The sequence below is a fragment of the Nansenia antarctica genome (assembly GCF_963989245.1).
Source record: "Nansenia antarctica genome assembly, chromosome: 1".
Taxonomy (NCBI): Eukaryota; Metazoa; Chordata; class Actinopteri; order Argentiniformes; family Microstomatidae; genus Nansenia; species Nansenia antarctica.
In genome coordinates, this window is record NC_137674.1 from 65071719 (window position 1) to 65088153 (window position 16435).

Genomic DNA, 16435 nt, shown 5'->3' on the forward strand with positions numbered 1-16435 from the left:
TTGCTCTACTCCCTGTACACCAACGACTGTACCTCTGGTGACACATCTGTCAAGACCATCAAATATGCAGATGACACCACCACCATGGTTGGCCTCATCACTAATAATGACGAGACTGCCTACCGGAAGGAGGTAGGCCGCCTGGTGTCCTCGTCTGCAGCCAATAACCTGGAACTCAACAACACCAAGACAGTGGAGGTGATTATGGACTTCTGGAAAAAAACTCACTCTCCACTGGTCATCAATAACTCCCCTGTCACAATAATGGATGAATTCAAGTTTCTGGGCACTACCATCTCCAACAAACTAAAATGTGATAACAACATCACCCATTTAGTTAAAAAAGGCCAGCAGCGTTTGTTCTCCCTCCGTCAGCTGAAGAGACTTCACATCAGTCGTCACATCCTGGTCCAGTTCTACAGGGCCGTCATAGAGAGCATCCTAACATCTTCCATCACTGTCTGGTATGACTCTGTGTCTGCCCGATCCAAGGCCAAGCTACAAAGAGTCGTACGGACAGCTGAGCGGATCATCAGCTGCCCCCTGCCTCCCATCACAGACCTCCATAGCTCCAGATCAGGCTGACCCCTCACATCCAGCTCACAGCTTGTTTGAATTACTCCCTTCTGGACAGCGGTACAGGGCCATCAGGTCAAAAAACATCACGCCACTTGAACAGTTTCTTCCCCAAAGCCATAGCCCTCCTCAATAACTCCTGATCATTGCACCTTGCACTTGACATGTTCTTGCACTAAGTTGTACAGTATATTTGTTCACTCATATTGGTACTGTATATATTGTCTTGAGTATTGTTGTATTGTCGTCTTGCTGTTGTATGTACTGTAGCTTGTTCAGCATGGAGAATACCAAGTCATGTTCCTAGTGCACTGCACATGGCGAATAAAGTTGAATTGAATTGAATTGAACACGTCCTAAAACGAAAGTATGTTTACAAGTCATTATCACTTACCGGTAGTCTACGGCAAACGAGAACAGTGAATCCAATTCACAAATGTAGTGATCGTTAAACGTGATCGTATATTATATTGAGTGGCTACTTTAAAACTTCAAGTTGCCTGTTATGAAAAAAAACGAAAACCAGATGTTGACACAATAAGTTTCACTTTTTGACCCCTTCGATTATGCGACTGGTTTAGGGTCTCACCAGCGGGTGTCACCAGGCTACACTTTAAAAAAGGGTGCTATAATTGCATGCCATTTGTAAGAGAAGATAAATAGAATAAAAACCTGAAGGCACTAAAACTAGAAATCAGACAGTAATTATTTATTTTTTTACAATGCTGAATGCTGCTAAATTGTTTTAACTTGGTCACTGAGTACTGCAGAGTACTGTTTTTGTTGCTTCAATAAAGGCTGGCAGTCTTTAATAGCCAACTGTTGTTGTGGACTATATAATGGGGAAGTATTTGTTATTATTCAGGAGTAAAAAAATAAATACAAATATCGGATTGATATCGGAATCGCAGATACCTGAAGCCCAGGTATCGGTATCGGTAGTGAAAAAGTGGGATCGGGACATCCCTAGTTGGGGATTTCATTCCCGCTGGGAACATATATACCTAAAAATGTATGCACTCACTTCAATGTAAGTCGCTTTGGACAAGAGCGTCAGCTAAATGGCATAAGAGGAAGAAGAGTATACTAACTTCGTCCCCAGGCTAGTGAGTATACTGAGTATTGAGGGAACAGGCTCCGCAATATATATCGCTGGGGGCTCCAATTTCACAAAGAGACATAACTGGGATTGAATACCGCCAACTAGCGTTTGCCTGATGTGCAGTGCATTTTCATATTGTTTTACTTTAACTTAACTTTGTGTAATCACCTACCTACAAACATATCAGAGATGGTCAGATGGTGCTGCGTGGCTTAATTGGTACCGTTAGAGCATGGCACTAGAAATGCAGGGTTAGGGTTAGGAACTGAGACAGCTGAATGTTTGTCTGTCTCAACCTAGGACGGAGGAGCAGAACCTGAGGCAGTCTGTGGATGCCAACCACAGGAACCTACGCACCATGGAGGACAGTCGCTCGGACCGGCTGCGGCGCTTCGGGGAGAGAATGCCCGCCTTACTGGCTGACATAGATGATGCCCACAGGAGGCACCAGTTCAGGAAGAAGCCACTGGGACCGCTGGGTAAAGCCCAATTTATACTTCTGCATCGAATTTACGCGCGGCTACGCCGTAGCCTATGCAAGGGCTCTCCCAATTTATAGTTCGGCATAATAGCGATTTTTTTTTGTTATGCTTGTTGTAAAGAAAATATCTATAATGCATTGAAATTACATTAAACTAAGATATAAGATGGTTATCATAATTTTTCAAATCTTTATTAATAAGTAATTACAGAAAAAGTAAATGACTTTTTATTTTTATTTTTATAAATGTGTTTTTCAGATTTTATCCCTTTTTCACCCAATTTGGTATCCAATTGAACCCAACCTAGCATCCACTGCCTATTGCGTAGGATCCGCCGCACGACCCCGTGGCCGGCAGCCCCAGAGGAGATCGCCAGGCAGACTAGCTGACTGGCTCCTCGAGCCCAGCACCGTTATTCCGGCACCCCGGGGGCGCTGTTGCGCGACGGATCCTTGTCCGGAAATAGTCCTATACCGCCCTCTGGAGCGGCCGCTCAATATGCCGCTCCCTGTGTGCCTCGGCCATATCCGGGTCTGGCGAGACCGGGATTCGATCCCAGTCCCCGGTGGGCAGCTTGCACTAGTGGCTAGTGCTTAGACCGCTACGCCACCGCGGGGCACTGTAAATGACATTTCTTAAGGCTTCCGCATTTAGGCCTTCGAGAGAGTCGGAATCATGTGCTACCAAGCGGACCAATCACAGTTCTTACGGTCTGCGTAGGTGTGCCGCGTAATTACATTTTTGGAGAGGTGCGCGTGAGCCTACGCAGGCTACGGCGTAGATTTTATGCAGAAGTATAAATTGGGCTTAAGAGTGTGTGTGTGTGTGTGTGTGTGGCTGTGTGTGTGTGTGTGTGTGTGTGGCTCTGTGTGTTTGGCTGACTGTGTGTGTGTGTGTGGCTCTGTGTGTGTGTTTGGCTGTGTGTGTCTCTGTGTTCTTCTCTCTGTGTGTCTCTGTGTTCTTCTCTCTGTGTGTCTCTGACTCTGGCTCTTTCTGTCCCCATCTCACATCAGCAGTCTTTTTTCTCTAGGTTTCCAAATATATTTACCACAAATACCATTTGGCATTCTCCCCAAAGAATGTAAGACTGGCGCTGCACCACGCTGTGAACTTGGTGGCACCACTATGTCGTTGTAAAATACAAAAGTGAAAGCGTTATGATGTTCCTCAATGAATTCAGTGTTTTTAGCTGTAGTTTTTGACTTGAATTAAACGCAAGTCGGGTTCTGATAAAGAAATCCAGCGCCACCTTACATTATACATACATTATGTGACAGCAGCTGGTGAAACCGGGAAGAAGTCGGCAATGAATAAAATTGTTCAGACTTTTTTATTCTGAAAAATTTAAATAAATGTCAATGTTGTTGAAAATCAATGACACACTCGCTAGTCAAATCAAAACATTGCAATGCAATGGATTCGGTGAGTAATCCCCACTACTACCTAGTTAACTATAACACTACTTTACATTGTTAGCAGGCTCACAAAACAAGCTGTGTTAGTTGACTAGTGAGTGTGTAATTGATTTTCAACAAAGTTGACATTTATTTAACTTTTTCTGAATAAAAGTCAGAACATTTTGATTGGTTGCTGACTTGTTCCCGGTTTCACCAGCTGCTGTCACATATGTCCTGGGAAGAACCCTGCCGTTCCTCTGTGTCTTACGCTAGATCTACAAATAGTTCTCTCTCTCTGTCTCATTCACATGGTCCACATGGCATCTTGGATGAAGAACTAGTTCTCTCTTCCTCAACTGTCCTTCCTTCGCTCCCTCCCCTCCCTCCAGGTTACCTTTTCCGTCTGAAGGACCCAGAGCTGGCCCTGGCAGTGGAGGCGTGTCTGAAGGCCCTGATGATGGCTTTCACCTGTGACAACCATGAGGACGAGAGGGTGCTGCAGGGCCTGATGAGCAGATACTACGCCGGAGACAGGAGGCCTAACATCATCACCAGCCAGTTCTTCCCCAACCAACACGACACCAGCAGGAGGTTGTTTTACCTGTTTGTGGCAACTTTTATTTGTGTAACGCACATTTCATACACCGATGCAATACAATGGGCTTAACAGAAAGAAATAAAGTTTATATGTATATTAATTACTCATGTAACCGTGTGTGTGTGTGTGTGTGTGTGTGTGTGTGTGTGTGTGTGTGTGTGTCTGTTATCTCTCCATGCATCCATCCGTCCAGGGAAGTCTACCACCCAGACTACCCTTCAGTACTGCAGGCCCTGGAGATAGAGGACCCAGTAGTGGCCAACTGCCTCATCGACCAGAGGAGCATAGAGACCGTCCTGCTGATCAAGGTAAGAGCGTGGCACCACAGGCTTGGCAGCCACAGTTAAAGGGTTACCGTATTTTCCGGACTATAAGGCGCACCCGAGTATAAGTCGCAGCAGTCAAAAAATGGGGCATGAAGAGGAAAAACCACATAAGTCGCACTGGACTATAAGTCGCATTTATTTAGAAATGTATTTCTCAAAAACATTCAGTTATTCAATTACACAATAGCACACAGAACAACAGGCTCAGGCTGAATGCCGCTGAATACCGGTGTCCGGTATGTGATGAATTTTTAATAATAATACATATATATATATTAACACATTAATAAAGAACATGGGCCTACCTGGGAGGCTGAATAGGCTAAACGGACATAACAAGCCAGCGAGTCCAACAAGCAAGTTCTCCCGATCTCATTCCACATCACTGAATCCATTGAATTCGTCATCCTCTGTGTCACTTCTGAACAACTCTGCCAACTCCGGAGGAAGATGAAGCGCCGTCTCCTCTTCTGCAGGGCTGTCGTCAGACTCAGCATCAGTTCCAGTTATTCCGGCCTTACTGAATCCCGACAGGATGGTTCCGGTTGTCACTGAAGTCCATGCTTTGTCGATCCATCCAAGGACTTGCTGGAAAGTTGCATGGCGCATCCTTCCAGTTGCCGTGAAGCTGTGCTCTCCATCCACCATCCACTCCTCCCACAGGCGACGCAAGACTGCCTTAAAGCTCCGGTTCACTGAGATGTCGAGTGGCTGGAGTACTTTGGTTAAACCTCCAGGAATGATGACAAGTTGCAAGCTTTTATTTTTTCTTTGCACTGTGGCGTTATGTGTGCTCGCATACTGTCCATCACAAGCAGGGCTTTTCGTGTTTTTAAAAAAAACATCAGGACGCTTAGTGTAGCACTTCGTAAGCCAAACGTTCATCATGTGTTGATCCATCCACCCTTTCTCATTCACGGCCACGACAATTGTGGGGGGGAATTCCTCTTTTGGCATGGTTTTCCGTTTGAAAATGACCATCGGTGGCAATTTCGATCCATCTCCACAACATGCCAGCACCACTGTGAAGTGTGATTTCTCATGACCAGTTGTCACGATATTGACACTTTTCACCCCTTTCTCTGCGACACTTCGGCCCATGGGGATGTCAAACGTGAGCGGGACCTCGTCCATGTTAATGATGTGAGCCGGTGACACGTTGTGTTCAGTTACCTGCTCTTTTACGAACTCACGGAAACTGTCCATCTTGGCTTGGAAGTCTGCCGGCAGTTTCTGACACACCGTTGTCCACGCTCTGATAGAGAGGCGGTTACGTTGCATGAAGCGGTAACACCAAGAAGGCCCGTCTGCAAAGTCATTTATATCCATCTCCTTGGCCACTGCCAGGGCGTGGAGACGTAACTGTACCGTTGACAAGCCTCTCCCGGCAGCACGTTGTTCAACCACCCATCTGTGGACTCGTTCCTCCAGCTCTGGCCATCTTGCTGTCAGCCCGCGATTAGCTTTCTTCGTTTTCTTCATGGCAGTGAGAGTAACCTCTGCTTTTCGCCAGTCCCTCACAAGTTTCTCACTCACTCCAAACTTTCTTTCTGTTGCTCGATTACCGTTTTCGGCTGCATATTTTACAAGTTGCAGTTTGTAATCTGCAGAAAAGGATTTTCTTTTTGACTGCATTTTGTTTGTGTCATCAGTTGTCTAGTTGTAAATTTGTTATAGTTTTTCAGTGGTAGGCCTACTCGTTGTCACACGCCTAGAGCGCCCTCTCGTGGTTGTAGACGGTAATGTTTACTCCTTGGTTCATGTCAGTCAGAGGAATTATGAATTATTGATATATAAGTCGCACGTGACTAAGTCGCAGGACCAGCCAAAGTATGAAAAAAACCGTGACTTATAGTCCGGAAAATACGGTAGGTTACTATTATAATTCTGTGCAAACCAGCTATTATGTGTTATTAGTGTACATTTGTCAGCTTTTATCCTATGTTTTAATATGTTACTGTTGTTTTATCTCGACTGAGTACTAGTTTTTATTTGATTAAAGTATTTTTTTTTTATTGTTGTCAGTCGCTTTGGACAAAGGTGTCTGCTAAATTCCCTAAATGTAAAAAACAAAACAAAAAATAAACTAAATGTTAGAAATCTGTTCCAAGTCACCCATGGGCCAGTAGTGACTGCAACTATGACTAGGGTCTCTTTATTTTGCTACAGGAACCGCAGGCTAAAGTTAGCTCACACCAACGCACAGGTGTGAAATGTGTCCCCCTACTTTAGCGAAGTGACAATTGCATTCTAAAAGCAATACATCTTAAAACCATATCCTCTGTGATGTTACTGACGTTGGCTTTTAGGAAGATAAGAAAAACCTTATTGTGTGTGTGTGTGCGTGTGTGTGTGTGTGTGTGTGTAGAATAGCGCAGAGGCTCGCAATGTGATGCAGAGCAGACAGCCTCCTAGGAACTGCAGTCAAGCCTTCTCGAAGGACGGAGATCAGATCTTCAACAACCGCTTCTATTCCTCTGATCAGAAGAGGGCCTCCTACCTCAGCAGAGACGTCGAGGAAGAAATCAGGTGTGTGTGTGTGTGTGTGTGTGTGTGTGTGTACGTGTACATTCATGACTGCATGTAACTCATACCATATTCGCAGATCTATTAGTTTTGAAGAGATCCCTCATACTTGTTCTCTCTGAGCCCCCATTTTTAATCTCTGCTTTACGTTTTCTCTCTCTCTCTATCCTCTTGACTCCCCCTTTTACCCACCCCATTTCTTCTTCTATCCCCCCCCCCTTACTCCGTCCCTCCAAAATACCAGGCACCTGAGGGGGGAAATAGAGAACCAGGTTGCCCACATAGATCGCTTCAAGCTGCAGATGAAGCGGGTGGATGAGGACGTCAGGCAGAACCAGGGACTCCTAAAGAGGGCCTATGATGACAGGAAGAAAGCTAAGGTACACCCACCTAATATATAACACTATCTGCCATTTAGCTGATGCTTTTATCCAAAGAGACTTACATTACAGTGAGTGCATACATTTTTCAGTATATATGGTCTGGACTGGTTACTATAGCAACTTAATTCTTCCTTCTTCTAGCGTTATGGCTGCCAATGGCCCCTGGTCCGGGCATAGATAACTTTTTCTTGCGATGACTGATGGATAGATGATTCACTTTCTTGGACAAATGTATTTTTTGTAAGTCGCTTTGGATAAATCCATCTGCTAAATGCCAAAAATGTAAATCTAACATAAATTCTTTGTAACATCAAATAAAACACGTCCTCTCCAAATGATGTCGACCTCAGTTCTCCTTATGTCATCTTATCGCAAGACCTGAAACCTGTTGCTGCGGAAGAATTCTACAACCATTACATCTGTCTTCCTTTTCCTGCAGTTAACGAGTCCCTGAACTCATTGAAGGATACATAGTCACTCGATTAGCACTTCTGCTCCTCCAGATAGGGAGCACTGTACTACTAACAGATTTTACACCATCTCATGATCCCATCTCCTTCTCCTCCTCTCTTTTCCTTCTCCTCTAGGATAAGTTCCGGAGACTGGAGATGGAGATGAGTGACTTGCAGAACGTGGAGGAGCCGCAGTCAGAGGACCTCAACCCACTGGTGGGTCGTAATGAACATCAGTGTCTGTTCTTATGACGTGTCTCAGATTGGATGGAACTCATGGACTTTCTCCACATCTCTTCTGTATTACACACACACACACACACACACACACACACACACACACTCCCCTATAGGAGGAAGAGCTGCAGGAGATCATTGTGAAGATCTCTGTGTCGCGTGCTGAGAAGGATGCCGCTTGCGTCCAGATGGCCCAGCTGAAGGCCTCCAGCGAGGAGGCGGAGCAGAGGTACAGACAGCACAAAGACACCATCACCGCTGTGACCGAGGAGGCCGAACCCATCACGGTCAGTTTAACCAACGCCTCTGAGCATTCTGGGAAATTTAGTTCTCTAGAATGGCAGTAGAACAGGTGCTAGATCTGCTAACTCTGGACATTTCAGGCTGCATTCAGTGTGAAAGATGGTTTATAGCTTAGATTGCCTTTAATTGTGATGGATTAAGGTGTGTAAATTCTACAACTAGTTGAAGTGATACAGGATGTTTATATGATGTCAGCCTCTGGTTCTAAAATCTGCCAAAAACTGGCCCTGACATGTGCACCACACAGATACTAAACAGTCATAATATTGATATATGTTTTTTTGTATTTTTCTGCTGGAATTGTAAAAAGGAATTATGCAAGTTTTTAAAAGCATTAAACGAGAGACAAAAAAAAAACAGATGTAATCGAGAAGATCCAGCTTCAAACAGGTTTTTTAAAACGGCCCAGGAGGACTTTTACTAGATAAGGCTTATAGTGATGTGTTGTAGACGGAAGGTGTTAATTCTAGTTAGATTACTATGAAAACACCTAAACCCTGAAAACATTGTTTCGCCACGTTATCTATTGTGATATCTATATATCCACAAAAATATTGGATTTCAGTGATATCCTTCATGTCTCTTCCTTCATATTATGCTGCAACCAAATTGCCCAGCCATTGGACTATATGAAGGACTTCTCAATCCTAATCTGAATGGCTTGTCCATCCCTCTGCGTTGTCAGGGGGAGCTGGCTAGGACAGACCAGGAGGTGGAGAAGAGCAAGCACCATAGGAAGCACTACGAGGAGAGACGCAAGGCCCACATCAACAGCATCCAGGCCCTCTGGACCAGCATGCAGGCCAAGGAGCAGGAGCTCTTGGTAGGACCAAGTATTTTACCTGTCAACATCACTTGTATAATACCGTCATAACTAGGGGTGGGAATCGCAAGGTAACTCACGTATCGATAACCGTACAATATATTGCCCCCCGTATCGATAGTATCGCGGTACATTGATTCTGAGATAATCGATTTTGCGATAATCGATACATTGTAAGACAATTCATCAACGATACATCACAATATCTGTGTTAACTGGTATTTCATAACGTGGTTTCAGTGTTAGCAGCATTCGGCAGAAACCTTCATTTTCCACAACACTGTACAGGCAAAGGTTTTTGCAAATAAACCCAGAGATAGACTTGGCAGTAGTCTGAGCCCTCGGGGAGTTAAAGGGAAGCGTTGTTTTGAAATATAATCGTTCCAGACTTTAGATGTCGTATTAGTTTTTCCCCGCTTTGCGCCATTTCAGCCATTCATCTTCTTAATTTTGATAACATCACAACATGCTGATAGAACATCGACATGCTAGAAACACATAACTACACATAATTAGATGATCACACAGCCCCAAACACTAACACATCCCAAAACGGAAGTATTTACAAAAGTTTCCCTTACCAGTAGCCTATGGCAAACGAGAATAGTGAATCCAATCCACAAATTTGATCGTTAAACTGTTGTTTATTATATCGAGTGGGTACTTTAAAACCTTCGTGTTATGAAAAAAAAACTAGTCTGCGAATGGTTTATACCTAGGCTGCGCTCGTAAATTCGCTCTGGAAATCTGATCAGCAGTCATGGAATTCCTCTTGTCCAATCAAATTACTTAAAAGTTCTCTTTATGACGTTGAGCCCAGAGTGCCCTCCGGCGCTCTCAGAGCGAATTTACGAACGCAGCCCTAGACTGGCTTGCGTACCCCTTTACCTAGCTTCTACCCTGCTGCTATGCTGCTTCTATAACAGGATCATATCAGAGTCAGACGCAGGGTGAGACTTTCAAAATAAACCTTTTTAATGGCTTCTGTGTGCCTCCTCCTGAGCGTGTGTGTGTGTGCGGAGCCTGTGTGTGTTCGTCAAACATAGTGATGCTCCGATCTGATCGGCGCCGATCGGTATCGGCCGATATGGCCTTGATCGGTTTTGATCGGAGTTCTCAAAACGGCCGATCAAACACGACCGATCAGTTTACAAAATGGCGTCGCCAGTCTGGAAATATTACACAGTGTCGGAAAGAGACAACAAATATGCCGTTTGTAATGTCTGCTCAAAAGAAATACCTCGCGGAGGAACGCACGCAAGGTCTTTCAATACCACGAATATCATACGGCATTTGCTGCGTTCGTCGATTCGCTCAGAGAGCGCCGAAGCGCACACTGGGCTCGACGTCATAAAGGGACCGAATGCTTTGATTGGACGAGAGGCGTTCCACGAGTGCTGGTCAGAGTTCCAGCGCGACTTCACGAGCGTAGTGTAGGTAGTGTGCAGCGACGTCATGTGACCCCGCGAGCAGGAAGTCACTTGGCCCATAGCAACAACTATTAGCGCGTGAGTTTTAGGTCTTCCTCTGTGCACCTTGCACAAGTGTAGATAGCGAGCGACTTTTCAGCAGCAGGACATATTTTAGATGATAAGAGGAACAGGCTGAGTGCCAAAAACGCTGAGATGCTTGTATTTCTCAAGGCTAATCTGTCAGTGATGCTGCTTAATCAGAAGTAAGGTTTGAGTCTGAAATCTCCTTAGGTGCAATGTTTTGTTTTTTTGTTTTATTGATTATTGCTGACTTGCTGTCTTATCTCCTCCTAAATATGACTTGAAACTGACTGGCTTGAAACAGTATTTTATATTTGGCTATAGCCTGTTTATGTTGCAGTTTAGTTTGGGTATGTTTATTGTTCCTCAGGAAAGCTACAGTATACAGTATAAGCTCCAAGTTCTCTAAGAGCCCCTAGTTCCTCTCATTCGAGTGGAATGTTGCACATTTGATGTGACAGTGTACATTTTATTTATTATTATTTTTATTTTCACATTTTATTTGTTTTTCCTGAAGTAAGCTACAGGTGGTTGTGAATTCAATAAAACAGATGGTCGTCAATTCATGATACTTTCTCATCTCCTAATTTCATTTAAATACTTAATATACAATGTCAATGGTGTTAAGAATAATTAAAAACATAAGTAATGCTACACAATAAATAGAATGCTTCAATTGCCATTTTCGACGCTGTGATCGGTGATCGTGATATCGGATCGGCAGATCACTGATTCCAGTGATCGGTGATCGGTGATCGGCACCAAAAACCCTGATCGGAGCATCTCTAGTCAAACACTTTAGTAGTTTCTAACTGTGTGTGTGTGCTTGTCATTCTCACTATTCTCCTGTTTTGCTGTGTGCATGCATACACCCCATTTGTATGTCTACTGTATGTCTCTGTTCATCTCTGCCTCCAAACATTGTGTGCGCATGTGTGTGCTCCAGACCGCCGTAGAAAGAGCTTCTGAGATCTGCCCTGAGCGGTTGGAGGTGCGACGCTCGGCCAGGAATCTGGACAGCGAGATCAGCCGCCTGAAGGTGAAGATCAGCACCCAGCAGGACCAGCAGGGAGACCGTGAGACGGTCATCAGGTAAACTACTGTTGACCCACCTGGGTAAACACCACCACTAGTGTGCCCTTGAGCAAGGCACTTAGCCCTCAGTTACTCCAGGGAGACTGTCCCTGTAACCTCCAATTTGTAAGTCACTTTGGAGAAACTGTCCACACAATGATGACGTCTCTCCTCCCTCCTCAGGCAATTCCATGAGGCCCAGCTGAGCTACAAGACCTTGGCCCTGGAGGTAAAGAACCTCAACCGCTTCACCCAGATGCTGGGCACTATCATAAACGAGAGGCTAACCAACTACACCACACTGAGGAGGTAGGTGGATCCCACAGACCGCATCTCTCTCTTCTTGTCCTATTAGATAACAGGATAGGATAGGGGAATGTCACACCGTGTTTCTATCAGACACAGGTATCAAGTCTGTTATGCCCTTTTCACACTGCTGAGTAGGGTTGGGTATCGTTTGGGTTTTATCCGATAATGGTTCCAAACCGATACTTTATAAACGGTACCGAAACGCTACTTAAATCGGTACTTTTGATAAAAAAAATGTATATACAGTATAGTGTTGTTCCGATACCATTTTTTGATCCCGATACCGATACCGGACCGCGCAGTACTTGCCGATACCGAGTACCGATCCGATACCACGGCGTTTGAAAAAACAAAACAAAAAAACATGTTTTTTGAGCCGCATACTCACCTCGATGTAACATTATTGCTAACACTTAGTCTGGCACTGCTCAAAACCTTTGTAAAACTCGTAAAGTTTTTGTAAAACTTAAGTGTAAAAAAAAACAAAAAAACTTGCGTTTTTGTAAAGTACTCGCCGATACCGATACCAGCATTTTTGTGCGTATCGGTGGCCATGCCGATACTAGTATCGGTATCGGAACAACACTAATACAGTATATATAGCTCAGTGTTTCCTCCAGGATTTTTCACATTAGTGGCGGGGTGGTCACTTACGCGATATTCCGCGTGCACACGCATGAAACGCGCACGGGCGTCAAGACGTAATTTCACCAAAAACTAGAGGGTGGCAAAAATAAAATAAAAAATAAATTGCGGTTAAGCCATTAATGCGGCGATGTTTTATATAGCAGGTGATCAAATACCAAGATATCCTGAGGCTACAGCTGCACCAGAACGCGCATACAGCACTGAACATAGGTTACCGTATAATATACATGTGACTGACAGATATGCACACACACACACACACACATACAGTGAAAGATAATCAGCTCATCAAATATGAAGTACACAAGAGTACACACAGAACCGGGAACACGCATACAGCACTGAACAACATCCGTAGAATATAAACTGTCACATACACACACACACAAACACACACACACTGAAAAGACATCAGCTCATCAATACGAAGTAGGCCTCCAAGAGAGTACACGCACAAAACCGGCTAACGTTACTCACTAACTGTTAAAAGTAAAATCACAGTGTGACAGTCAGATGGAGCATTTGGTATATTTGGTACATAACAAGGTATGCAAGGTAATGCATATTATCAGCTGAGAAAACCAACTTTTACCTTTGATGACACCGACATGAGCCTTGTTTTCCCGTACCTCCGCCGTTCTGTTCGTGAGGATTTTAGAGGCAATAGATTATTTTTGCCCCACGCATATTGCCCTGTAATTAGACCATGTGACCACAGCTCCCTTGTGTCTCTTATTGTCCAAATGTTCCCTGATTTTTAGCTGCTTGTTTTTCCAGCATGTAAATCCGTTGTCAATAAAAATTCGACTCACCTTCTTTTCCCCTGCCAATACTGTGTCGTTGCTAAAGTGATGGAGAGAGGGACAGGGAGAGGGATTTCCTGAAATCCAAATTTCCCGCTAAATTCGGACCAATCACAAAACTGTTTTGCAAGCGCGTTGCCTTGCGCGTGTTGAGAGCGGTTCAGTCTCGACTTCAGTGCGAACACAAACCAAGACGAGGTGCAACATTGTAACATATTGTAACTTACTACTCCCTAAATCGGAACGAAATGTAGGTCTGAAAGCGGGCCTAAATCTAGCTTCAATCTGCTTTTTTACTGTTCTCCGGTCATAATACCTCGCTGCCTTTCTCGTTGCGCAGCCTGAGGAGAGGACGTTGACTTAGTGGACTGAATCAATTAGTGGCGGAGAAAACTTATTTGTGGCGGCCCATAGAGGAAACACTGTAGCTATATAATAACACGGTCGACAACATTAAACAGCTTTTTACTTTTTTATTGCTGAGGCACAACTCTTTGTCACTCAACTGCTCAGCTCCTCACCACTACACGCACTGAGTGGAATTTTAACGGGCGGTTGACTGTTGCATGTAACGTCCGTTTCGGACACCAGGGGGCGAGAGAGAGGAACCGAAACGAGGAACCAAAATCTCTGTTGCAATTCGATTCGGTAGGTACCGAATGTAAAGTAAGCGGTACCATACCGTTACCGGTTTTCGGTACCCAACCCTACTGCTGAACCCAAGCTAAGTTAAACTGAGCAGAGCCAAGCGGTTCAGGTCGTCACAAAAGTGTAAAAAGCGCATAACAGTCTCGTAGAGGTCACTGGGTGGTGCTGCAGGCAAGCATAAGGTCCTGTATCAAATTTGAATTTGATATTGAATTCAATTGTGGCTCGCCTCTCTCCAGGTACCTGTCATGTCGCGCTAAGTATTACTTTGACAACATGCTGTCACAGAGAGGCTACACAGGAAGCATGGTGTTCGACCACCATAATGAAACCATGACCATCTCGGTAAGGACAAGCCACAGCTCCTTCATGTATTTGCCAGCCTACAGTTTATGAACTATATATATAGATAGATGGATAGATCTCTCTCCCTCTCTATACATAGATCACTAAATAAACTCCTTCTCTTCACTCTCCCGCTCCCTCCCTCCCTTTCTCTCTCTCTCAGGTCCAGCCAGGTCAAGGTGACAAGGCGGCCTTGAGTGACATGCGGTCCCTGTCCGGAGGAGAACGCTCCTTCTCCACTGTCTGTTTCGTCCTCTCCCTTTGGGCCATCGCCGAAGCCCCCTTCCGCTGCCTTGATGAATTTGACGTCTACATGGTGACATTTTACATTCATGAAATTAACTGGCTTTTAAGTCTTGACCCATTTATCTTGTGTTAGCGTATATTTGTGAGAAAAGTATGTGACTACATTTGAAATGGGACTAACTGACTGTAACTGTAATTAACTGTACATAGCTCATAACTGTGTATACCTCTAAACTGCCATACTGTACCTATCACTGTTCTTATATCACTATTTGCACTTCTGGTTAGATGCTAAACTGCATTTCGTTGTCTGGTACTTGTAATCAATGACAATAAAGTTGAATCTGATCTAATGTAACTGATCTAAAGTGTCTTTGGCACTTTTTAGGACATGGTGAACCGGAGGATATCCATGGACATGATGCTGAAGATCGCCAACAGCCAGTCCTTCCGCCAGTTCATATTCCTCACCCCGCAAACCATGAGGTACTGTCACGTCCCATTACCGTATTTTCCGGACTATAAATCGCTCCGGAGTATAAGCCGCACCAGTAAAAAATACGCCATGAAGAAAAAAACACATATAAGTCGCACTGGACTATAAGTCGCATTTATTTAGAAATGTATTTCACAAAATCCAAGACCAAGAACAGACATTTAATCTGGAAAAGCAAGTTATTCAACTACACAATAGCACACAGAACAACAGGCTGAATAGGTGTCCGGTATGTTAACGTGACACATTAACAGTTATTCAGCTACACAATAGCATAAAGAACATACCTGGGAGGCTGAATAGGCTAAATTAACATAACAAGCCAGCTAGTCCAACAAGCAAGTTACCAGTAAACAAGTTCACCAAGCTCCCGTTAATGTTTCAGTTAATTTCTTCAGTGGTACAGGAGCAGCATATAGTTGTCACAAGCCCAGAGCGCCCTCTCGCGGCTGTAGACGGTAATGTAAAACTATGAAAAAAAGTGTGACTTATAGTCCGGAAAATACGGTACATTTGTTTGTTTGTTTTTCTTCTGTCATCACATCTCTTGACAATTTTGGGTTTTGAATTGCCTCAAAGAAGTTAAAGAATGTAAACAATTATATATTTTAACATCAAGAAGATCCATATCTGGGGTGTAGCTAGGCTAATTTAGCATGAGGGCATTGTTTAGCTAGGCTAATTTAGCATGACAGCACAATGTAGCTAGGCTAATTTAGCATAAGGGTATTGTTTAGCTAGGCTAATTTAGCATGAGAGCACAATTTTGCTAGGCTAATTTAGCATGAGAGCACAATGTAGATAGGCTTATTTAGCATAAGGGCATTGTTTAGCTAAGCTAATTTAGCATAAGAGCATTATGTAACTAGACTAATTTAGCATGAGAGCACAATGTAGCTAGGCTCATTTAGCAAAATGTGGTTAAATGGCTGGTTTGTCTTCCCCTAGTTCACTCCCAGTGAACAACATGATCCGAATCCTCCGCCTGAAAGACCCTGACCGTGGTCAAACCACACTGCCATTTGGCCAGAGGAACCAGGAAGAGGAAGACTGAAGAACGTATAACGTTGATGTATATAGTTGTATTTGTGCACAGTGTTTCCCCTAATGCCGTAGTCTAATTTAGTTTTATTACTACCATAGGGTTTATGTACAGTTTTTTGTGTAC

The 16435-nt window shown here is 44.0% G+C and overlaps 1 protein-coding gene across 1 annotated transcript in view; it reads left to right on the forward strand.

Annotated features, from left to right (window-relative positions):
* The window catches only part of LOC308152096 (structural maintenance of chromosomes protein 6-like), a gene marked incomplete at both ends in the record, with an annotated part of 30086 nt that extends 13765 nt beyond the window's left edge, over nucleotides 1-16321 (forward strand). The window contains 14 exons of the mRNA XM_080525006.1: nucleotides 1979-2157; nucleotides 3947-4148; nucleotides 4349-4463; nucleotides 6850-7010; nucleotides 7252-7387; nucleotides 7978-8058; nucleotides 8196-8366; nucleotides 9068-9205; nucleotides 11645-11790; nucleotides 11956-12081; nucleotides 14420-14525; nucleotides 14689-14841; nucleotides 15160-15257; nucleotides 16216-16321. Of these exons, the coding sequence (XP_080381132.1) occupies nucleotides 1979-2157; nucleotides 3947-4148; nucleotides 4349-4463; nucleotides 6850-7010; nucleotides 7252-7387; nucleotides 7978-8058; nucleotides 8196-8366; nucleotides 9068-9205; nucleotides 11645-11790; nucleotides 11956-12081; nucleotides 14420-14525; nucleotides 14689-14841; nucleotides 15160-15257; nucleotides 16216-16321 (1918 nt within the window). The remainder of the gene's footprint in view (nucleotides 1-1978; nucleotides 2158-3946; nucleotides 4149-4348; nucleotides 4464-6849; nucleotides 7011-7251; nucleotides 7388-7977; nucleotides 8059-8195; nucleotides 8367-9067; nucleotides 9206-11644; nucleotides 11791-11955; nucleotides 12082-14419; nucleotides 14526-14688; nucleotides 14842-15159; nucleotides 15258-16215) is intronic.
* Between the last annotated feature and the right edge of the window lie 114 nt (nucleotides 16322-16435).